Source organism: Centruroides sculpturatus, unplaced genomic scaffold, assembly GCF_000671375.1.
Source record: "Centruroides sculpturatus isolate CEXI.00-Female unplaced genomic scaffold, Cexi_2.0 scaffold762, whole genome shotgun sequence".
NCBI classification, from domain to species: Eukaryota; Metazoa; Arthropoda; class Arachnida; order Scorpiones; family Buthidae; genus Centruroides; species Centruroides sculpturatus.
The window spans coordinates 111,760-137,891 of record NW_019384911.1 but is presented as its reverse complement, the minus strand read 5'-3'; the positions used below and the strand labels follow the sequence as shown (position 1 = coordinate 137,891).

The 26,132-nt window shown below is 32.7% G+C and overlaps 2 protein-coding genes across 3 annotated transcripts in view; one reads left to right on the top strand and one right to left on the bottom strand.

Moving 5' to 3' along the window:
* Window positions 1-9,391: 9,391 nt before the first annotated feature.
* On the bottom strand, window positions 9,392-16,978 carry LOC111631646 (zinc transporter 2-like). Its single transcript, XM_023375944.1, has 10 exons — window positions 16,854-16,978; window positions 14,773-14,881; window positions 14,106-14,167; window positions 13,850-13,997; window positions 11,359-11,476; window positions 11,143-11,289; window positions 10,921-11,074; window positions 10,412-10,592; window positions 10,102-10,342; window positions 9,392-9,673 (listed from the first exon to the last, which is right to left on the bottom strand). Exons 3-10 carry the CDS (start codon window positions 14,126-14,128, stop codon window positions 9,528-9,530), a joined length of 1,158 nt encoding a protein of 385 aa, XP_023231712.1. The 5' UTR covers window positions 14,129-14,167; window positions 14,773-14,881; window positions 16,854-16,978; the 3' UTR covers window positions 9,392-9,527.
* Window positions 16,021-26,132, top strand: part of LOC111631647 (17-beta-hydroxysteroid dehydrogenase 13-like) — a 12,836-nt gene continuing 2,724 nt past the window's right edge. The window contains exons 1-4 of one of the 2 annotated variants that reach the window (XM_023375945.1): window positions 16,021-16,476; window positions 21,702-21,941; window positions 22,284-22,390; window positions 22,458-22,595. In XM_023375945.1, coding sequence (XP_023231713.1) covers window positions 16,231-16,476; window positions 21,702-21,941; window positions 22,284-22,390; window positions 22,458-22,595 — 731 coding nt within the window. In that variant the 5' untranslated portion in view covers window positions 16,021-16,230. Of the gene's footprint in view, window positions 16,477-21,306; window positions 21,513-21,701; window positions 21,942-22,283; window positions 22,391-22,457; window positions 22,596-26,132 lie in introns of those variants that run through there. The other variant, XM_023375946.1, reaches the window with a different exon arrangement.

Sequence of the window (26,132 nt, the reverse complement as noted above, 5' to 3'; positions counted from 1 at the left end):
TATATACATATAAATAAATAAATAAATAAAATATATATATATATATAATATACATATACATATATATATATTATATAACTTGTACTTTATAATTGAGGTTGAATTTTTAATCAGTGCCTGTTATTCGCATACATCAAAATTATAAGAGAGAGTTTTATTCTGTTTAATGTCATTTTTATTCAATAATTTGTCCTGTGTAACAAATTATCTTCCTGATGGTATTCTATTAAAAAAAAAGTTGCATTATTTACAGTTCTTTGTTTGTCCAAACTTCTGATGTCAAAAATGGATGGTTATTTCTTAAATAAAATTTTAAATATTTTTTTATTATTTTAATGTTTTAACATAATTTAAATTTTAAGATACTTTAAGAGTTTTTGTTAAAATAATCTATATTTTATTGCTTTCTTAATTAAATATTTTGGCAAAAATATTGAGTACTTTCTTTTTAATTTCTTAAAATTTAGGTATTGCATAAAATAAAACTTTATTTTCAAAATAATAATTATTATACTATATTTCAAAGTAAGTGTAACAAAATTTTAAGATTTAATCAGCTTTAGGAAAATTTTGTATGCATCAGAAAAGAGGACACACTTTAAAATTTAGGTGGTTTTTTTTTAATTAAAATAAAATGCAATCAATTTTATAATTGATGCATTTTATTTTTCTATAATATCTCTTTGTGGAAATACTGAGCAGGAATATTGTTTCATTTATTAAAATGCATAAAATTCTTTTTTCTTTTCCTTAATTTATGTAATGTTACATATTTGTAATAACTTGAGTATACTATAAAAAATTTTACAAATTTTGATTTATAAGTTTTTATTAATTGTTGTAATTAAAAAAAAATTTCTTAAAGTAAAATATCATTGGAGAAATTTTCAAGAACTAAACCAGTTAATCATTACCTAATAGTTAAGGTAGATGGACGTCAAATTTACAATTAGAAATCTTTATCGGTAAAAACCATTTAATCAGTTAATGCCAGTATGATACTACAGTCAGTACAAATTTCTTGAATATGATATATATGATGGTGGATTGAGACCATCTGAGACCCCTAGGGACAAAAAATTGGATGTTCCTAACATAAATTTATGATATACAATTGCAACGGTAAAATTGTTTTATTTTTTCAATTTTGTGACCCCGAGACTGGATGTCTCCAGGCATGTCTCACATGTCTACTGATATACAATCAGCTGTTATAATTTCTTTTCAAAAATTTTTGAAAACAAATTTTAAGGCATAAGATAGGCCTATTAACCTGGAGGCAAATTAGTTGAAAAAATTCCTAATAGATGGACAGAAAACAGTTATAAAGGACAAAAGCTATAGAAGTAACAAGATAAAAAAATTCTTATGATACTTATACATGATACTCAACATCTAATTTACAACACAAAAATTGCACGATTTCAGTTTAACACTATATGTGAAATATTCTCCAGCATTTTATTTAAAATTAATGTTTAGGTTTATGCTATATCAAATTCAAAGAGATGAGATAAGAATCCTCTGTCGTGACATGACGAAATTGAAGAAGTTAGTAAAGGAAGTGCCATAAGATTTTCAACTAAAAAAAATAAGGAAAAATTTTTTTATCGACAAGCAAAGAAGTTACCTAATTATATCTCATTTTCATTCATTTTATAATTGTTAGTTTCCAAAATTCGATTTTACAGGAAACCAATCTATTGATATGTGTAAGTTGAGAGGTTTAGATGAATTTAATTTTATACAGAAATCTCATTTAAAGTAAATAGTAGAAAAGAAAATTCGCTTTTAAATGTCGTCTTGGTTATTAAAAATTTTGATGAAAATTGAGTAAATTGAAAATGATTCTCTCTTATGTTAGATTTTCTGTGATCCATTGCTGTTGGTAGGTTGTTTCCTACTCGGTCGATATACTGCTTACAAGTTGGTACTAAGTCGGACCAAGATAAGGCGTTATTGTCATCACAGTTAAATCTTAAAAAACGAAGAATAAAATTCGCAAGTTGATCAACATGGCGTGCTTTTGGCGGAAAATACAGTAATCTCAATCTAAGCAATAAAACAGCTTACTGTCTGAATTGTCTAATGAATTATGCTGTTCAATTTTTTTGTTAAGTCTCAGAAAATACTTTTATATCGAGATTAATCACAAGAAAAGAAATTCAAATTAAAAAAATTCCCAACTTCAGAAATACAGGAATCCTCCCGCTAATGCGTACATCGTTAGTGCAAATTGATTCTGTTCCCCCGCTGGCCTTATGGGACTCAAGGTACACCGGAGAACCATAACCTAAAAGGAAAGAAAGCAGATTTCGCAAAACAAGACTTCGAAATATAGTTAATGATCGTCAGCCAGCTGTTATGGACTACCTCCGTGCATCTTTCCATGTAATGTTTTTTCTTATGTTGATATTTTTATTTTCTTCCCCACTATTTAAAATTTCCAGCCTTGGTTTTTATAATTCGTAATTCTATATATCAGATTTCAGTTACTGTGTATTAATGTAATGATAGTCAATGTGTGTATATTATGTATAGTGAATACATTTGACTATTATTGTTGTTAAATATTTTAGTGCGTAAAATTCATTCTTCTTCTTTATCCTCGCCTTTTCCCGTGTTTATATGGGGTCGGCGTTTCCTTCTCTAATACATTTCTTCCATTTCTTCCTATCAAGGGCTTCTTTTCTCTTAATTGCCTTCCCACGGCATCTCCCCGTGAGCGCTTTTAGTTGCAAGTTTAATTGTTGGTGTGTACTTTGGACAGGTCCTATTCAATTTTTAATATTTGTGCAAAATTCATTTTTTATTCTATCACGTTTACTACAAAGGTTTATTTTAATTATTAACTGTGGAATAAAATCAATTAATGTTATACACTGACAGAAATGGAAAATGTTACTCCACGAAAACATTGAATGATTTTTGTGAAATACAAAACATTTCACATATCGACGGCTGAGAATTATTACGTCTTATCTCCACTTTTACAATTTTTTCATGAGGCGAGTTCAAAATTTGACATATTATAAAATTGTTATTTATTAATCTAACATTGCGAATTTGTATATACAGGTATTCCTTTCTTAACGCAGGAATTGATTAACGCACGAAATTAATTGCGGCAGAAGTTTTAATCTATGCAGCTTTACCGGTTGTCTGTACTTAACACAGATACCATATTTTGATTAACACGATATTGATATACACAGTAATCTCTGGAACAGGGTTAGATACATGAAAGACAACACCAGATATGGAAACCTTGTGGGCAGGAGGCCCCGATCGACTATATACAAACCTCCGATGCAAACCTGAAGCCACGTTATTGTAAATCAAAAATTTTTCCTGAAGTTGGACAGATGAACGATACGACTCTATTTCTAAGAGGAAAAGTATAGGGGTAAGACACTAACTTGAGATGGAGAGCATATACTTTAAATTAAATAAATGAAAAAAAAAATTAAAAATTGCAATCCGGCATTGTAATAATGTCACAATAAATAATTGCTAGTTTTAAAGTAACGTTTGTGTTTGGAGATACGGAAAACATGTCAAGAAGAGTGAAGAAATTCAACAATCACTACAAGTTTTGACATTATTTTTCCGCACTATATAGTAAAATGTTTTATCGCATTTTACGATTTATAAAACAACCAATCCTCTGGTTTGGCATCAGTGGCGTGTCGTGACATTTGATGATACGGAAGCTGTGTTTCTTTAAGAAGCCGACTTTCAGGGGCAATTAGTTAATCGCGCGTCAGTGATGGTGCAAAATGAACAAATAAATACGAATGGACCATTCGTATTCATTTGTTCGATTAGCCGGTAAAAACCGTAGACTTCTCTAAGTGTATTTTTAATATCACAATTGCATTCCGAATCGCTAGCCACGATATAAGGACTACAATTAAAAATAAAATTATAAAAACTTGATGAAATAAAATGCGTGGTGGATATACATACCTGGTAGAAAATATTTTTCAATTGTACGAATATACTTTTAATTATTAATTTTATAATCACAATTGCATTCCGAATCGCTAGCCACGATATAAGGACTACAATTAAAAATAAAATTATAAAAACTTGATGAAATAAAATGCGTGGTGGATATACATACCTGGTAGAAAATATTTTTCAATTGTACGAATATACTTTTAATTATTAATTTTATAATTATATACATTTCCTTAAGCCCTTATCCCGAGTAAACTCGGGCAGGTTACATAGCATTACAAAACAAACCGTCGTTNTTTACTTCGATAAAGTTATTTAAAGCTAGTTTCTGATGTCAAAAACGACCTCCAATAGTTTTTTAATTTTTTTAATTAATAGATTTTATTATATGTACGTTTAATTAAGTCGGGGGGTTGGAAATCGCAATAAAAAACGTAATTTTTGAAAAATGTTTAGAAATATACGGCCAGCTACTATTCACCTTACTTTAAACCCTTCTCCTCTTGAGACTTTTATGAGAATGTTCCGCGAAAGACGATACCAGCTATTCTCAAAGTCATCAGCTGTAAACACAATTATTGCAGTCAGATTTCGCAGAAAGGCGAGACAATGGAAGTTAAACTTTGAAGCTTTCTCTTCAAAATTAACGCATTTCTTTCGTTTTTTTCAGTTTTAAATATTTTTTATGTTTAATTACATTAAAATTAAAAATTAGTGGGTACCAAGGGAGTTAAAGAAAATTATAATTAAATATAGCTTTGTAAAGAAACGTTGATTAAAATAACATAGTCTTCTTTACTTTTTAAAATGTTAAAACAATCCACGTAGTCAAATAGCTCCCTACGAGTGGCTAATGGATGGAATCAAAGTAGGTTGCATGGACACGCGGACTGCAAATCCCGAGGGTGCCGATACCGGTCAATGTCAAATGCCTCTTTTGTCACATCACTAGTATATCTCAAAGGATGCGACAGGATTGTTGTAAATTTTAAACGTTTCTTACTATAGCTGTAAAAATCTAAATATGTTAAACTTAATAGATTGTCCGTCGTTTGTTTTCTAACTAATTCGTTTTAGGACCAGGTGTTGTCCATGGAAATGTCCAAAATTTACAACTTTTCGGTCACTCTCGTTGAACTGGAAAAATTACTGTCTTTATTACATCTAATATTACGAAGAAATCAGTCCCTATTGTACTCGGCTAAGATTGGTTCGGTTAAGCTTTTGTTTAAGTAAAATTTAGGATCTTTCAGAAGGGTTTTATTTACAATAAGTTAAAACCAGTTACTTTGTACTTGAATATTTGTAGTCTTGGGAAAGAAGTGGAAAGACAATTTTTTATGACAACGGATACATAAATCATAAATTTAAGGAAAATAAATTCTAGGGCTTTTTTGTACCTTGTGCATCTTATTCATTACATTTACTGTAGTTGTAAATGATGCTGTCAAAGTAACAGTTAATTTTTTAACATTGTATAAGGATTGTACACTTTTTCTGCATCCCCTTATAGATGGGACATACTAAATGGTAATATCACTAGTTTAACATTGAAATCTGTAAGTAAATACAAGACGAGAGAGCAGAATAAATATATCAAGTATTTTAATGAATTTTTTTTAAACTTCTGTTAACTATACAAAATTATCATAAAAACATACCAGTAAACTCCTGTCAGCTGGGTTAAGTTATAAATCTACTCGCGATTCACATGATGGGGGCTAAACATCTAGCAGGCAGGCGGCTAACAGCCCAGAACCGGTCCTTGATAGAATCATTGGAAGCGTTACGGTGTGTAGCATCCACCAGCTAAACTGCGTGAGGTTGGTACTCTGTAAAGCGAATGCGCATAATCTGGCTGCTTTACATTATTCAGATATTTTGGCCGTGGAAGCTGTCTCCTTTCTTTTAAAACTCTCTTTCCGCCCTGTGGGCACTAATTGGGCTTCTTGTTGCAAGCCCATTATGGGTTCGGCCAGGCCCACAATGGGGCTGCCGGGTGGTGACGGACGGGGCCCAACATATCTGAACGGACCACCCCCCGAAAAATTCCTGGGGATTTTTTCGACCCGTTCGGATTCGAGCCCGGGTCCCCCAGAGCGGTAGGCTGCCACCTTGACCGCTCGGCCATCCGGCCGCGACATAATGTGGTTATAATAAAATATTAATTTTAATTAATTCAAAGTACGTACGTCAAAATATGAAAGTAGTCGCACAATATGTGTTTATATTTTAGAAAATACAAGGGAAGCGGCGCTTCCACCGCTTCCAAGGACGGCACGCCACTGTTTGGCATTCATATTGATTAATTTAATCGGTGTTATCGCTATCACCGATTAAATGAGCCAAGTTCAGTTCCAGTAAAATTTCAGAAAAGATTTATAAACACAATTCACATCAACAGCTGACATAAACTTTGGCTTAGACGTAATGTCTTTTATCTTCTCCATTGAAAGTAGGTTTGCTGCAGCGACAATTGGTTTCATCTTTGAAAATTCAGTCCGACAGTCAGATTCTGACTGTCGGACTGAATTTTCGAGTGCTGTTACATTAGAGACTAATTCTGGAACTTCATGATCTGATTCTTGCGACGCACTATGTACAGTACATCGCTTACTGTTTTCTGTTCTGCTTTCTCTGGCGACTTTTGTTTTGTGGGTTTACTTGGAAGATTTTTGTTTTTGCGACAATAAGACTATTGTCAGAAGCTAATTGTATATATATCTTATTGCATCAATACATGCGTCTGTGTCATCTGCTGAATCTAAAAATAACCAAGAACGATTCACGAAAATTATTACTGTTATATGGCAATAACGAATTAAATATATTTCTCGGATTACTTCAAGACAAGCAACATAATTTTAGTCTCCATTTCTATCTTAACGTTATCTAAAATGTCATCTTCCTTGGACGAAACTGAATAGTTACGTTCCATGTTTACACTTCTAGAAAAGGAACAATTTCATTCTTTATACAGATAGCATTGTCTGCACCGATAATATAGTATTGATAAATAAACGCATTAGCTTTCACTATGCATTGAGACTAACAAAGATGTATTACAGTAGAGTCCCGAAAACTCGGCCTAATGTGGACCGAAGGGTGGCCGAGTTTGTGAAAATGCCAGATTAAAGGGAATAAAATGGGGTTAAAAAAGAATAAGTATGAGTGTTTTCTCAGAAAATACTGTACTGTACTTGTATTTATTGTTTGCTTGAGAATACAACAGAGAATAAACTGCCCAAATACCCTTAAACAATGCAAAAGTGCGTACTGTATGAAAACCTTTACTGCATGAAAATGAAAATTAATGAATACACAGTAAACAATAATTTACCTGATAAGACAGACCTCAGAAAAATACTTTATGAGGCATAAAGCTGTCTATAATGAAAATTAATTAGGGGTTTTTTTGTTCTGCCAGGGTGTGGCCGAGTTATCCGGACTGCCGGGTTATCGAGTGCCGAGTTTTCGGGACTCTACTGTATCAACCTACATGTTTTCTCTATTATAATATCGTATCTTCCCTGTAAACAAAACCGCCTTCTTCATAATTATGTAAACGCTAATTCACAAAAAATATTTATTTTACTACATTAAGATGCACTATGCAACACGAACCACACAGATAAACCATTACCGTAGAAATTCACGACAATTACAGGCAAGAGGACTGTTGCATGGCAAGCGCATGCGTTTCCATTAATTAAGAGAGGTCAGCAACGTGATTAAATTCACCAGTTCGATTGGCTAGTGGACATGACGAATTAATACGAAAGAAATTGAAGTTTAGAGATATGACAGTATTGTACAACCATTTTCTCCTTTTATATTACCTTTATTCTTATTTTGTTTAGTTAAGTTACAGCAACGCAACACTTGGGCAATCTGCCTAGGGGGATGCCTTCCAGGAGGTCTTTTTAAGGATAACTGGCTCCTATTCAGGCGTTATAAACGTGGAGAAAAACCTGAAAAACTCCCCTTGACCAGCCCGTCCTGGCAAGGCGCGAACTAATGACCGAACTCCGTGTTCAGGGCATGGTACCGCTTGACCACTGGTAGACCTATTGTTATTTTGACTATGCAGGTACGCAGGTACCGTTACGAGCGCAATCTCAGCTAAATAACTCATTTTCCCGCAAAAGTAAAGATACGACAATTTTCAGCCGTCCATATACTGAATGCATCAATCGATCAAAATGGAGTGATGATAATTTCTCATTTATGCAAAATATATAAAAAAATCTGGGACAGCTGATCATTAGGGGTTAGTGGACTGCACTCAGCCAATAATTTAACAAATAAATAAATATTACGAAGAAATATTAGATATACTGTACAGTAGAAACGTGCACTGTTGCTGCTGATTACCGCTAGTTGGCGTACTAGCGAAACATGGTTGAGTTTACAGAGCATTGTGATTAGCTCCATAAGGTCCCGTTTCCATTGTTCTCTTGACTACATAAAAGCTTAGAAACAAACTTGAGTAATTTATACAAGTCGACAGTTGTACCTATTTTGCAAAACAAGAAATTTCTTTCCACGAAGACATGAATAACAATAACTAGGTTATCGTCTGTTTTCTAAAGACAAAAATACAAATCATATCAAAGTGAATTTAAGCTATGTTAAAGACTATCTTCTGTCACAAAAATTGTATCCAATCTAAAAAGTCTATAACGAATTTTAGTATTCTTTTGTTTTTGGTACTTCAAATTTATAAGATTTGGTTCGGTTTTATTCCATTAAGGCAACACGACACATGGGCGATCTGCCGAGGGGGAATGCTTCCCAGAAACTATTATACGGTTCTATTTTATATTAGGTGTTAATAACATGAATAAAACCCGGAAAACACCACGTGGCCAGCCCGATGGCAAGGCACGAACCAACGACCAACTACAAGTGCCCAGTGGCTTTATCCACTCAGCCGCTGGTGGACCGATTTATAAGTCTTATGTATATTACTGATATAGAACTTACAGAAATGGCATGAAATATTTAGAAATTCATAATTCTAAAATGCTAGGAATTATATTCGAAATGATTTTGAATGTTTAAAGTTGTTTTGATCTGTCAATTTATTAATAATTGTTAGAATTGTATCACATCTAAACATCATGTACTGTATTGAAAAACAAGTTTAACTTTGTGACAGCTTACCAGTGGCCGAGTGGATAACACTACTGAACTTGATTGTGGTTTCCCGTCTCCCCAAAATGCTGGCCAAGTGAAGTTTTCCGGGTTTTCTTCACGTGCCTAACACATAGATAGGGGTCAGTTTTCCATAGAATCCTCCTGGGAAGCAGATCGCCCATGTGTCGTACAGCCTTATTTCATAAATCGAATCAAAAATACTTTTTTAATCAAGATTTCACGCGTTGATTTTAAAAATGAAAAATAAATTTCAAAGAGCTTTAAATTTCTTAGAAGCTTTTATTCTTTATTTAAAAATAATACAATTCGACACGAAACTTAATCTTTATTCTTTACATAGAAAACAGGAAAAACCTGTAATAGCGAACTAACATATTATTATTTTTACGCAATTAATCAGTGAATTAATCAGCAGGTTCTTGGCATTGTGTGCAAGCTAACATTTCTTCTTTATATTCCTCTACTTGTAAAGTCAACTCGAAAATATTGAAATTTCGATGAATGGCCCGCGATGCTTGCTTTAAAATATCCATAGAACTTTGACCTTTGGCTATATAAAACAAAAACAACAATATATATACCGGTAATATACAGGGATGTCCCATAAGTCTGGAACCATAGAAGTTATGTTAAACTTTGTTCATTCTTTCACATGATACTGGGTAAGGAGTAAATTCGGGTTATTTCGATAGTGGGAACTTGTAATCAGCGTAGAGCTTTACAGACTGATCCAGACCTGTGATTGGTAGAAATTCTGGATTCAGTTTGTTAAACTCCATTCTGACTCCATTAAAATAACCCGAATTCGTTCTTTACTCGGTCGGCATCTTGCTGTAAAAGAATAAACAAACATCAGCATAACTCCTATCGTTTCAGAATTATGGGACACCCCTGTATATAATCAATTCATAAATTAACATTTAGTAAATTGATATTAATATATTAATATATTATTTAGCAATAAAAGAACTTAATTACCAATAGCTATATGAGCCGACAGGGCAGTTTTATCAATGCTCAAGGACCAAATTCTCAGATTGTGTACTTTAACCACTCCGGGTATTCCAAAAAGTATTTTTTGCACATCCAAGAAATTAATCCCTCTGGGCATTCCTTCCATTAGAACATTTAATGTTTCTTTCATTATGGCAAACGTAGTAGCCAAAACAAGGGCAGAAAACAGGAACGTGCAAATTGGATCAACGATAACGTATTCCGGCTGTGATTAAAAATATCAATCATAATTCCAAACGACGAGTCAGATTAAAAGATTTACAATTGATTTTACCTTAAAATAAATAATTAATGAAGCAATTAACACTCCGATACTCTGAATGAAGTCTCCAAGCACGTGTATGAAAGCAGCTCGAACGTTGATATTGCCATGAGTATGATTTTTATCGTTTTTACCATTATCTCCGTGTGAATGTCCATGAGGAACGCCTCCTACTTGCAAAACGACTCCCATTCTGAAACAGAATTCAAAAATATTTTTTATTTTCTTAATTGGACCAGTTCCGTAGCCAGGAATAAATCATTGAGAGGGATAGAGGAGCAAGCTGAAAAAATTGTGAGTGATATTTTTCTTTTTTCCAGCCTGCACTAGGCCTATTAGCTATACAATTTACATGTAAAAATAAGTAACAATAACCTAAGTTTACGTGATGAAAGCAAAAAATATTTTATATATATTACATATGGGCACTATTGACTACGCTGAGGGGTTTAACTACCTCATAGTTCCTAGTAACCTCGTAAGATTTAAAATTTTACAAACATATAAATCAATAAACTTACATGATATTAACGAAAACACCAACGGCTGCTGTAATAACCATAATTAATCCTTGGATTTCGTAATCTCTATTTATTATTCTCTGTATTGCTAAATATACCAAAACACCGGTCACTACCCAAATCATTAAAACGGAAGTCAACGCTCCAATGACCTCTGGTATGAAAAGATAAAATAAAATTACCAGTAGAAAAGGTAAAATTACAAAACTTCTCAATTCTTACCCGCACGATACCATCCGAAACTCATAGATTTAGTAGCAGGACGTGCAGCAACCCACAGAGCCATAAGACTGATCATGAAACTGGCAAAATCGGTTAACAGATGGGCCGCATCGGTAGCTATGGCTAAACTGTTTGCTAAAAGACCACCTACAATAAAAGAAGCGTACAACATTGATAACGTCTCTGCGAGTTTCGATACGGAATGAAATTACTCACCTACGACTTCAGCTATCATAAAAACTAAACATAAACCACTGGCGAAAAGAAGTCGTCTTCTAGCAAGTTTATCCGATGCATCATCTTCCCTCTGGGGATGACAATGCGACTCGCTCACCTGTTCAAAGACAATAAAATTAAATTTCTCTAAAACTGAATTATAATGTGGACGATGAATTTAGTTATGTAGATTCTCAATGAGAAGAAAACCACAGACATGTCCGCTGGAGGCAAACAGATCATTTGCTCCACTGGATCAAGCCTTCTCACCGAGAGCGAGGAGATTTGGAAGTTGGACATCCGATGCAATTTTTCCAAGGGGGACAAAGAGATATACTTCCACTGTCATAATTATGCTTAAAATTATACTACTTCTGGGCCCTCACATAGAATAGGATAGCGAGAGAGGCAAAGAATAGAAATTTGCGACTCTTTAGAGAAAGGAGTAGCAAATTTTTGCCAAATTTTTTGATATTTGTTTGACAAAACATTTTTTAAATTACATTGCAATTGTTTTAAATCAATGATGTCTTCAAGATACGAGGCGAGCCATTGTTGATGACCAAAACATGTAATGATATGAAGTAAACGAAATAAAGTATCTTTTCAATTTTCAATGTCTTTGTCAATGAATGAATGGAATATGAAAGGCGTCTGCTGCAACTTTTCAAAGGATATAGAGATATAGTCCCTCTATCATATGTTTAAAATTATTCTATCCCTGGGAACTCATATGGAATAGTGATGGTGAGGTCAAGCGAGCGAAGCAAATAATAGAAATTTCCGATACTCCTTAGGGAATTAATTATAAGGTTCCAACTTCGGTTAGAAGACTTAATCCAGTGAGGACAAATGACCAGCTGACGCCTTTAGACACGTCTGTGGTTTTTTCTTCTCATTCAGAATCTCTCTTCTCCAAAATTATTCGCAATAACATCAATTAAATGAAACAATAAAAAAGGGAACAGAAAGAAACAGTTTCAATCACAAATTAAATTAACCACTAAACACTCATCGATTTTAATTGACTTAAATTTATATCATATTTTATTACTTTAGAATAAGTTACGGAGAACATCTGGAAAATTTTTATCGTAGACCTTCATTATCTTAATACACTCACTCCTTGTTTACTTCAAATTTTAACATTTTTATTTTTGAAACTAACGTCATTAATTAAAATCCTTCGTCTAGGAGGGAAAACTCTTTAATCCTATTAAAAGGCCATTAAATTTATAATTTATTACGACGAGTCGCCAAACGTAAATTCATCAAATAATTACTAAAATCGACTTTTAAAATAGGAAAAAAACACTGGAAAAAAGATGAGAATTTCTCATTAAAAAACGTTTATATATTATGTAGCTTATACACTTGATGATGGAAAGATGTCGATGCATCATAAAGATGACCCCGATTAAAAATTCTAAGCATGACTTTGTCTTGTTAGCCTTCAATACAGAGTACATTACGAAATTAAATTTATTAGATTTCATTAAACAGGCCTGTAGTTTATTTACAATTAGAATTTTTATAGTACGTCATCTCACAATCACATGTATAATTAACATAACTAATTACTTAAATTTTTACTTAATTCTGTTAACAAATAAATGATATAGCATTTTTAAGCTATCAACAAAAATATATATATACTCAAACCACTGAATAACGACCACTAATCAAACATAAAAAAGGTCGTTGTTTGGAGGTTATTTAGTATGCATTTCAAAAAGAAACGTTCCTGAAAAAAATGGTCGCCGTTTAGAGGGAACAGTTGTTGGGAGATGGCCGTTATTGAAGGTTCTACTGTATTTCTAACTGAACAACTTGTATGTAAGATCATGTGCTATAGGAAGAGGAAGAACTTGGGTGCATGTAAATTGTTTCAGATAAAACGAACCTTGACATTGGCTCGCTTACTGAGCCGCTTATCATCTAAGTAACGTAGTTTCAGCTATAATTTTTTATTTGATATAAATAGAAATAAAAATAGACCAACGATCGAAAGTCACAGAAATAGACTTACTGTTTATGTATTTTTAATATTAATAAAATTAAGCATGCTACTAATTGTTACACGACCATTCGAATCGATACGAATCAGCGTGTATCTAGGTAGGCTAAAAAGCAGCGAAGTAAGAAGCCAATGACACAGTTTGTTTCATATAAAACAAACTGTGTTATTGGCTTCTTACTTAGCGGCACGCATCTAAAATATTGATCATTGGTGGCGGTACATTTAAAAATATAATATCTGGCGACTGTGTAAGTTTACATTTATCTGGAAAACTGACTGTTGTTTACAATGGATGTCTTATATTGTTTATAAAATAGATTTAGCTCTTGAATAATAGATAGCTTTTTCGGAAAATGGCACAGTTTGTTTTATATGAAATAAACTGTATCATTTAGCTGCTTGTCAACTAGATGCACTCAAAGAATTGTAGTTATTATTATTATGCAGAGATTGAAACGAAATAATACTTACCACACTATCTTGTCTTTCTCTTTTTGGAATTGCAGAATCATTTTCGTAACAGCAATCGTCCGCTATCTTTCCGTGGCAGCAATAGATGAGAGCGTTGTCTTTGGAATGAATAGTTTCATAACGTGACAAACGCGAACTGTCGGTGGTCCTACCAAAATATAAAAAATCGTAGCATCGTAATCAGAAAGCAGCGATCTTTTTAATATTATATTAATAAACGAAATGAAAATCTCGTATTGTCCAGTAAACTACTCACAGAGGTATTTTTTCGTTGTCCATGACACTAGTGAGTCGCTACTACCTCGCCCTACGAAATTCCTATTGAAAAAGAAAGTATCAGTTAATTCCATCAAACATGTGTTCTAAAAACGCCATCTGGAGAACAGAACTGCAAGTGATCTAAGGCAGGATTTGAAACGAGATTAATTAAACTTTGAGCATTATGATTTTGAAAATATGAGAAGATAATATAATTATTAAATATTTTTATCCTTTCATTTAAATTTTGAAATTCTTGTGTAACTATTAATTAAATATAAAGTACGTTGACATCATTCATTACGTAAACACTGTATGTTTTAACATTAGATGGGCGGAAAGTCGAGGCAGTTAAGATTCTAACCTACCTAACCTCAGGGACTCGGGATCGAATCCGGCAAGCAATCCCTCCAGTCCCAAATATTTCGATTCCCGCCTCCCATTGTGGGCCCGGGACACGGAAAAAGACCCTCTTGGTAAAATTATTATTTTATTAAATGCTGATTTTTCTCCAATTAATTTATATATATTTTCTCGGCCTTCCCTTCTTATCTTAACAATCTTTATACTTTTAAATAAACAAACTAATTTTTATAAATAAAAAATAAAAATTCCGTACGCACAGATTGTGAAATGAATAAGAATTACTAATTTAAATTACTCACCTCTTTACGGCCAATCTTTAAGTTTGTCTATTTACATATGACTGGATTTTTACAGATGAATTCGTGAAACAATGGAACCAAAATAATACTATGACGCACTAAAAAAATTCTAAACAAAAATCAATAACAATAAAGTTTAGTCAAATGAATATAAAAGTAAATATTAAGGATAGTTGTTTAATCAATATAATGGTTCAGTGGTAATATTTACTACAAAATATTTTTTTATAATATATTTTTTAAATAGCAAATTACAGGAAAAGGAAATTATTTGTAAAAAAGAATAATAAAAGGAAATAAAATATAGAAAATAATAGGAATTAAATATTCTTGGAAGTTATAAGCTCTTTAACTTACAATGTATAGATTAAATTCGATGCTTTTCAGTTTTTATTCATTTCGAATTAATTAAATTAAATTATCAAACTATCGAGCAATTGTATTAATTTATTATTAATTAATTAGAATGGAGTGTATAAAATAAATTTTAACATTGAAATAAACATGTAAATCATTACAACTCTTAAAGTTACTAACCTGATTGGAATATATTGATTATTTATTAAATTCACATTTGCCTTATTGATCATTTTATGTAAATTTCCTGCCACTTGTCATAAACGGCTGTTTCTACATCTGCCACGTTCCGTACAGCCATAAATGTATGCAGTTGTAGCTTATGAAAATATTGTCGTGAATGACATTTTATATGCATGAATTGAATTATTATTCTTACTACTATTCTCTTATTAAAAAAGGGCTTTTTAGAAAATAAGTACGATATATAATCCGTTTATTTTTATTTAGTTAGTACTGTATTTTCTATAATTACATGTATTTATATATTCATCTGTATAATTGGATAGACGTGGGGGATACTTTTCTTCTAAAGCTTTACGCCAATGGCGCTTGAAGATTAATTAATTTATTCTGTAATCTGTATGAATATAAACTGAGCTGGGCTTAGACTTGTTATAGCCCAATAATATGTAACAGATCCTTCCTCTCCATAAATAATAATAGATATAAAAATATGTGGCCCTAAATTGCAGCTATTTAGCTTATGTGCAAATGCTATCTTGTATACACGTATACATACGTATTTACAAAAAAAAAAAAAAAAAAAAAAAACATTATTGCATATATATAATATACTTTTGTATAATGCATTAATTTCGTACTTAATTTATAATTCTATATTTATGAAGAAAGAAGAAAGTCTGAAGAAAATTTCTTATGGCTTGATGAAATTAAGATAAGGATTTCGCATGATGTAAATATGTTTTTAAGGAATGTACTTTAAACCAACCTTGATTTGATATGTAGATAACAATTCTTTGGACGATCAAAGGTTATATCGTCTATATATTCTATCATATACTTTGTATGAACTACTATAGCACATTCCTGCGATAAATAAGTGTAAAATAGAATTTGTGGATTTATATGTGAAAACTCATGAAGCAGTCTATTGGTGTTCTACTGTTGAACATCTTTTTATTAATCATCGAAGTGGTTCAACTCGTCTTGAAGTCCTTTTGGTATAGTATCGAGTCTCTGTACGAAAACTTTGTGCCACCCACAGTCAAATCAGTCAGGGATGACATCGTATTGATCACAGGAGGAGGACACGGATTGGGAAAAGAATTAGCCCTCAGATTTGCTCGTTTGGGAGCCATTATTGTGCTCTGGGATGTCAATCAGGTTAGTAAACTCCTTTCTTTTTACAAATTACATTTTCCAATATAAAACTATCTGAAGTTTATCTATCTACGATGACCTTAAAACAAACAGTCCGTGCGCAATGTCATCATTGCAGACGACTCGCTACTAATTTATCACTTATTCACATCAAGGATTACTAAATATATATCAATTTATATTTTTATTTTTATACATTATTTAATCCTTAATGATAAAATTTAGCGCCCAAATACGATATAATTCAACATTCACATTTGTGGTAAAATTATCGTTCTATATTTACACATTTTAACGTATATTAATGATTATTTATTACAGTACAGATGTTAAGAAGTTAAAATAAAACCTAAATTTTAAACAATTAGATTTAATCTTACCTTATTGCTAAGTGGGCCGAATGTTAAATGTTTCGATTACTTCTCGTCTATTAAAACAATGATCCTTCAATGTGTGTAAATAGAAGACTGTGTGCAAAGCTTCACACGGCCCACATGGATTTTATCTTTCTTTATCTTATGTTAGATAAACATATCGACTGTTCTAATAGAGTAAGATTATACTCAAAATTTTTATAGATCTCCTATGTTCTTCGATAAGAATAACACAGGTACATGGAGTATACTAATCAAAAATCATTTAGTTTTTTGTAAATGTAATTCATTGGGCTATAGATTGCAATTCTCAGAAAAGCATCTGCTATACTAAATAATATAAGGTATGCGACACCGTAAATGTAAAATAATAATAATATTATTAATATGTATATTTTATATCCCGGAAACAGTATTGTTAATGATCTATAAAACTTTTATGACAGCGAATCAAGAGTCTTTACGTTAGGTAAAAAATGTTCTAGCGACCATCTAAAAATCCAGAAGAAGGGGAAAAAAATTAATATTTCTGTCAGGAGACGCCTATAACAGATTTCTTAACAGCATTTTAAATCTGAGAACTCAATCAATAAATATGCTGCTTGAAAACTGAACGATTCGAAAAGTATGATTATTTTATGGGATTTGGAAAGCATTACTTAGTATTTGATAGCCTTAATTATATAACAATAATTCACACTTTTGAATAAATTGCGATTACGAATAATGTAAAAAGTGTAATTGATAGTCTTATCCATAAACAGCAAAAATAAGATGAGAAAATAAATATATTGCAATTAATTCTATTCAATTATGCTTATCATTTAGTTTATCATAGTTTTCATGTATCAGTGGCCGAGTGATTAAAATCATTGAACAATGGTAGTTGGTCAACGAGCTAGCTTCGTGAAGTTTACCGGACTTTCTTCACGTGTCAAACACCTGAATAGGGGCTAATTTTCCATAGAAAATCTTTCCGAGAGGATTTTCTATAGAAAATGATTAAAAAGTGCATCTTAGTGTCCACGGTGTGGAAAAAAGCTAACTGTAATATAATAATAAGAACATCATACTTCCTACTCATGAACATAACAGCTGCCAAACGGCATTGGCAGATGGCAGCTCTGCCGTCACGGGTTCAGCCAGACCCACAATGGAATGGTCTGGATATGAGGAACAAAGCTCGATGTACAGGCGTTTTTTTCACATGCCCGAAAAATTCCCGGGGTTGCTCATCTGGATTCTATCTCAGATTCCCCTAAGCGTCTTAACTTCCTCGGACCTTCGGCATCATTCAAATGATGCCACTAAATGTAAATAAAAACAACAGGAAAAATATATAAGTCAATAAAAATGTTAGAAACATTTATAAAATGACATTTTATTGCTATTTTTATTAATAAATGTTTCGTTTTCATTTTCCTGTTAATATGCATTAGCACAACGCGAGAAAGACGAAAGGAAACCTCTCGATGTGGGTTCCTGTCCGTGGTGAGAGGACTTCCCAGAGATGGTTTAGTGTCTCTTCTTGACCATCCCTGGAATCCGAACGCCAACGCAGGTGTTTGCCACGCGTGGTGACCTATATAACAGAAATGGGGATCCTGGCAGTTGAGGGACGACACACTATTCCCAACACACTGCTTTGGCTTTTGCTTCGCATAAACGGGAGGCCCAAATCAGGCTCCATTTGAGTCAATCGTCTGATCATTGAGTCATTTCTGACCTCGGCCTGGAGTCAACTGATCGATGCAGACCGTACTTGAAGTTTTGTCATCTCAGACAAAATGTGCTCGTCTTGACTGCATTGTGGTATAGCTCCTGGAAAACCTGGTATGACGATCTATGGGAATCTCCCATGTGACGGCATCCCCTTGTTGGGCTCCATGGTGGGTGGGATCACTGAGAGCTGAATAATTATTTCTTAATCATGGATTCTAAAAACATGAAAGGTCCAGACTTGTTATCAGCAACAAACGAAAAGATTTCCAGTCAGCCAGCCTACATTGCAGTGCACGTAACTAGAGAAAAACCTTTATCTAAGTCTTCTCCTTTTCTGATTCAAAAATTATTTGAATCGACCATTGGGCATCTAAAAAAATAAATACAAAAATTGAGGTCAGGAGATCTGCTGATAGAAACAGCATCCTCTCAACAAATAATGAAGCTTTTTGCTATAAAGATTCTGAGAAACATTAGAGTTAACGTCACACCATATGGAAGTTTAAACTCATCACGTGGTGTAATATCTGAAATTGATTTGCTGTCTGTCTGAAGACGAATCAGATATTCAGATTGGACTCTCTGATCAAGGTGTCAATACTGTTCATCGCATCTCCATTCATCGAAATGGCAAGTTAATACCTACTAAACACCTTATTTTGACATTTAGCAAACCAACATTACCATCTATTGCAGCAGGATATCTGTGCTGCCCAGTTCGTTCGTATATTTCAAATCCGCTGTGCTGTTTCAAATGCCAGTGGTTTGGATATTCTCAAGCATCCTGCCGAGGAAAAAGTGTATGCGCACAGTGTGGGACCGAAGGTCATGAGAGTACTGACAAGTAAGTGTAAAGGTATATGCTGTGTGAATTGCAAAGATGCCCATTCTGCCTACTCCCGGAAATGTCCTACATGGAAACGAAAAAAAAAAATTAACGGGTTAAAACTGTTAACAATTTACCTTACCCGGAGGCTCGTCGTATGATCACTTCAATTGAACCAATACAGAAGACATTTGCTGCTGTTTTGAAATCCACAAAGACATGTGGGGTTCAAACAGATATTTCTGTTTCCTCGAAAGAATCTCTCACTCGCCATGCTAAATGTTTACTGATTCCATCTATACAAGTGTTCAGGCCTCACCAACAGGCTCACGTGGACTTTTCCGTGTTTTATTCACGCATCTAACACCCAAATGAAGCAGTTCCTCATAGAAAGTCCTCCTGGGAAGGCGTTGCCTTATTCAATCCAATTCTTTTATAAATAAAATCTTCGTCTCAAAGTTATCATTAAAAACTGAATATCCTACTCAGCTCTTTAAAATACGTAATGAATCATCAAACACCTGATCCTGAGAAACGTTTATTAAACAAACATTAACGTTTTCGACCTAATATGATAGGCCATCTTCAGATACAACCGAAATTCGAAAGTATTTTAACTTAACATTTAAACGACAGAACGTTCGAACACTTTTACATTTAAATTTAAAATAAAATACTAGATAAATTAATAAATAAATAACAAAATAAAACAAAATATACTAAATGAACTAATACAATAACGATGTAAATAATATAATAAAAATAAAAATGAAATAAATACACAAAAAATGCCTGTAAGTAAAAGGGCAGGTGCGAGCTAAGAATTTTTGTTTTAATTTTTCTTTTATTTAGTTACTAGCTGTTACCCGCGACTTCGCCCGCACAAATATTGCAAGCAAACCCCATTTACATTTAGTATTTCAACAACCTTAGTAATTGTTATATAACACATACCGCTGAGAATGACGAGAATTGCTGCGAATCAAACGAACTATTTTCAATTTGATCAATTTTCTGTAACCTTTACAATCGTTTTATACTCGAATCAATATGCAATAACAAATTCGAATTTAAAACGGTTCGAACATTTATTTAAAAAATCGAAATATATAATATATATATAACAATGTCTGAAATGTTATCAATTTAATAAACCTAAGTACTCAATGAAGACTAAACGTAGTTGAAAACAAAAAATCGCATCTAAAATAGTACAGTAGAAGCCGTTCTTCCGGTTAAGCCTTAATCCTTTCCATCTTCCCCTGCGGGGGAATTCCGAAAAATCCCTTCTTAGTGTACGTTTTCATGACGTAACCTAACTGTGTACCAAATTTCACTTCTTTAGGTTCAGCGGTTTGCTCTGGGCGATGATGAATCAATCACTCAATCAGTCGGGACAAGTAATTTTATATATTTAGATTTCCATGCGGAAGCTAATCCATCCGCATCCCTGGCGTTAATACAACCATTCTTTAATTTACTTTAATAAATTTCGATTTTTTCTTTGGTTGGACTAGCTTCCCCATGGAAATTCTACATAAAAGAAAAATTAAAACACAAAAATTCTTAGCCCGCACCTGCCCTCTTACTTAGAGGCATTTTTTGTGTATTTATTTCATTCTTATTTTTATTATATTATTTACATCGTTATTGTATTAGTTCATTTAGTATATTTTGTTTTATTTTGTTATTTATTTATTAATTTATCTAGTATTTTATTTTAAATTTAAATGTAAAAGTGTTCGAACGTTCTGTCGTTTAAATGTTAAGTTAAAATACTTTCGAATTACGGTTGCATCTGAAGATGTCCTATCGTATTAGGTCGAAAACCTTAATGTTTGCTTAATAAACATTTCTCAGCATCAGGTGTTTGATGATTCTTTAAGTTATCATTAAATCTTTATTTTACTTCTATCAAAAAGCTGCCGTAAAAATCGAAGATAATTTTATGTTGAATTCACTAAATTTAAGAGTTTGCAAAAAATTGCTTTATTGTATTTAACTGTTTTATTTCTGTTTTATCGCGTTATTTATTTATTTTGTTGCTTCTTTGTTGTATGGGGGTTGGCATATATTGTCCTAAAGACATCGCCTGTTATATTGCAAATTAAAAAATGGTAATACAGTATTATTCTGCGTATTTTAGAAGAGATAATTTTTTTGCCGATTTTTAATTTTAAATAAATTTTGTTGTAACCAATTATTATGTTTATCAAATAAAATCAATTTCGATTATAATTTACACGAAATAATACGACCAACTTAATTAACTTAATTTCAATTAATATCGTACACTTTATTTTAAGGTTGGGACCGAAGCTGTAGTTCAAGAAATTAAAGAATTTAACGGAAAAGCCTTCGCATATCACTGTGACGTGAGTAACGAAAAATGTGTAGAAGAAACTAGCGAAAAAGTAAAGAAAGACGTGGGTCAAGTCTCAATATTAATCAACAATGCAGGAATGGTCAATTGCAGAGAATTGCTTCATTTGAGCTGTCAACAAATTAGAAGAACACTGGAAGTAAACACTTTGGCACACTTTTGGGTCAGTTTTAATTACAGTTTTTTTCTAGACCTAAACTTATATATTAGTATAAATCTTATTCTAGCGATAATGAGTATATCAGACTACCAATATCCACCAGTGGCCGATTATCGTGGTCGCGGGTTGACGCCTCACCTGATCTAACAATAGGCCAATTTCTCAGAAAGCCCTCTCGGTAGGCACTCCCTCTTGGCTGATCGCCCATGTGTTGGATTTGAGTTATTCTATCATCCCACTTCCACTCAGATCTTGGCTTCATAAAACGATTTAATTTTTAAGATAGTAGCGCATACAGTATTCAAATTTAAGAAAAATGTTAATACTTATTTATTGTTTTTGCAGACCATTCGAGCATTTTTACCAGAAATGATTAAAAAAGAAAAAGGACACATTGTGGCCATATCCTCTTTGGCCGGTCTTTTAGGAAGTACAAATCTAACTGATTATTGGTAATGTGATTGTTTGATATTTAACAAATTTCATTTTCAAAATTTATTTGTTCTTTATTTGTTGCAGCGCATCGAAATTCGCCGTCAATGGTCTGATGTCGTCTTTAGGAGAAGAACTTTATTATAAGAAAAAGAATATGATTAGTTTAACAACGGTGTGTCCCGCTGTCATTAATACTGGATTTGCTCCTTTACCTCCAGTCAGGTAAATTTATCGATACACACACACTGTATGTAGATATATGTTATTTACATAATAAGGGTATATAGTGTTTTACTTTCCAATCTGCGCGAACTAAGAAGCCTTTTTTTCATACCCATCGTGGGTTTGGCCAGGCCTAGATGGGGTGACGAGGACGACATAACCAGAATACTGCCTGATGAAAAATTACTGAGGAGGGTTGATCGCTCAAAATGAGACCCAAACTCTTATTCTTAGATGATTTTTAATACCTGTTAGTACTTTGCTCAGCCCATTCTTTTAATAAACTGATTAATGCTCCGCGATCCATGGTTTTATCCACTAATATCTTTTTCTTCATAAAATTATTTCTATATTCGTTAAAATACAGTTTTCCTCATACATTCGCATATTATTTCACATATTTTAACATTTTAAAGTGAATCTGGATAATTCGTGTAAACAATTTCTATGGATGATTAATCTAAGATATCAACCAAAGCGAATCGTATGTAAATGTGACTTTAGTAATTTATCAACATGGCAGCGAAACAGTTTTATGGAATGTTCACAAAGCAAGTTTTATTTAGGCTAATTATCGGTCAGAAGATGAGGAGAAAATATCAGCTAATGCCACGGGAGATCCCGCTTGGCTAAACATTTACAATGGATAACGTGTTTGTGTACGTTTTTCCTCATTTGATAAATTTTATTGCAGATTGGGTCCTTGCCAGATTAATTTCGATTGTTTATTTTTGAAATATTTTCTAAATTGTTTAACAAACGAACTACGCCGAAACTTTTTAGACTGAGATTTTATTTGATGACAATCAAAACAAGATTCTTCATATAATTCAATTTCGAGATATTAAAATTGTTAAACTAGTTTAAAGACATTTCCTCTAGACAGAGATTTAAAATTGCCGAAAATAATGATGTATCCTTTATTCGTATGAAAAAGGCATTTATTTAAAAATAGAAATGGTCAAAATGATGAAAATGGAAAGCTAATAATAATTAGTGACGTTCAGGTTTAGCACTAAAAATTCTTCACGTTGCTAATTGATTTAATTTTCAATTTCTAAGATTCACGTGGATAGTAATTTTTATATTAATTAAGAAGGAAGACAATCATTTGAAAGGAATGGTCATGAAATGGGTTCCCACACACACCTTTTAAGCTGGCGGACAAAAGTTACCAAATTAAAAATCAAGTGCTATTTCAGTGTTCAATTTAAAATGATATACAGTAAAACCTGTCTACGGCGACCACCCACGGTTCTTTCAAAAAGTGGTCTTTTAGACAGGTGGTCGTCCAATACAGGTGGTCCTGTAATAATCTATTTCCGTACGTATTTTGCGCACTTTTTAGCCATTTCTACTAACTTGTAAGCAAAACTTGAGGTGAGCAAAAATAAGCGAATTTTTTCAACGATAGGGCTATAATGGTATTGTATTTTATTTTAAAGATTAATACAATAGTCGCATTTTCTCGATTATAATGCACATTTTCTTTTTTCCGACTTAATTAATTCGACTCGGTTCTTTTCGTTCTCTCCTCATTTACGTGTATTACGTCATCGATATACAAGCGCGTCCTATCTCTCCATCACTTTGCTTTTGGTTTTCGTTAGTTTAATCTTATTTTAACTTTAAAAATACTGTATTTTTTAAATATTTAATATTTTCTTAATTAATTAAGTACAATAAGAAAAATTATTAATTAATAATAAAACGATTTTATTATTTTTTCTCACTATACGATTTCATTACAATCGCGGAATCGAAAAAGGAAGTAAAACTGATTTTTGCATTAATGCGTTTATTGTTATTTGAATATTTTGCCTGCGAAAATTACTTGGATATTATTTTTCTAAAAATATCGTGGAAATAAGGTAGGTTGATACAGAAGCTATTTATCGCACGTGTACTGTATATGATCTTCAAAATAAATAAATAAAAATAGATTTTATCAAACGATGAGATCAGCCGATTAATTGTATCGTGTACAATATTTTACACCCCCAAGGAAAATACTGTAGGTCTACGGTAAAATCAATTTCGTTTTCCCACAGTTAAAGTTCGCTGCTAATTGCTGTTGTGATAACTTTAATACGATCTTCTAACGACAGCACTTTGCATTTCTTTCGTTTTTCGGACATTTTCCAACAAACTGAAATGAATTTCTTTTGTTGCTAGACTAATTTATTAACACCTGCACCTAATTTCGAGGGTGGGAGAAGTGCTCGGGATGGGTTCGAACAAGAGTTTAGACTAATTTATTATATTAGGAGGGGGAAACATTGTTGAGATGGGTTCTTACAATAGTTTAGAGCAGATACATTCGCGAAAGTGGTCCGCTTATTACAGGTGTTATATGTTGTTTCGGACCAAAAATCGATGCCCGCGGTCGCGTTACACAGGTGGTCGTTTAATACAGGTAACTTATACGAAGACTCTATGGGTAAACTATTCCGTGCCAGAAATTTTCGCCCGTTTTGACAGGTGCCCGTCGAATGCAGGTGGTCGCGTAAGCAGTTTTCACTGTATTCTGCTAGCTTAAGTAAAGTTAGCAGTCAGTCAAACAAATAAAAGCAAAATAAATAATTAATATTCAACAAATTTTTCATTAAATGCTTCAAAATTTATAATTTTTATACAGAATTAGTGAAATGTAAAACGATTACTCATATTTTATATAGTATTTATTATAGATAGGGGGCAAAAAATCAACGGAACTTGGTTACATTGGGCTGCAATTTTCAAAAATTGTATACATATAAATTTCCACTGGTTTCTGTCTATCTGTCCTTCCTTAATCTCGAGAGAACGGAGTTAGATAGATGAAAGTCGAGACCAGATATGGAAAGCTTAGGGTCAGGTGGCCCCAATTAACTAAATTATTTCAATTCAAAAATTTTATTCTGAACGGAGTTGGATAGATGACTGGCATGACTTCATTGTTAGCAGGAAAAGTATGATGTACAGGACAAGACACTACTAAAATTGAGAGCACTGTGACTATGTCACAATAGATAATTGCTCGTTTCATATAAAATTATACGAAATGTATTTTAATAAATTGTTACATAGTTTGTTTTTCAATTGTTAGTTGTCATTTATCCCACTAATAATATAAAAGCCATCATTTGTGTGTGACTGAGTTCCCTATTCACAGGTTTCCACAGAAGGTTTATGTATTTTACCATTGGAATATCCAGCTATATTTGAATATCTTATTAAAAGTAAAGCGATGATTACCGAGAAATGCTTAATTGTGAGTCTTGACTCTTATAATTATTTTTAAGTGGTAAAGTAAGTTTTATAAGACATATTGCCAATGAAAAACGAAAAATTGCAACCTGCACTAACAACTAGTAGTATATTAATGGCTGCCAAGACATTCGCCCTGGTGTGGCAGAATTCAAAAACACGTTCTGGAAACTTGTGGATAATTCCTGTTATTTTTCTCCAATCAAAGTGAAATTCTGGTTATATTCTTTACATTCCAACGGAAAGAGTAGGATATTTAATTTGAGGAAATATTATTAGCTACACAAA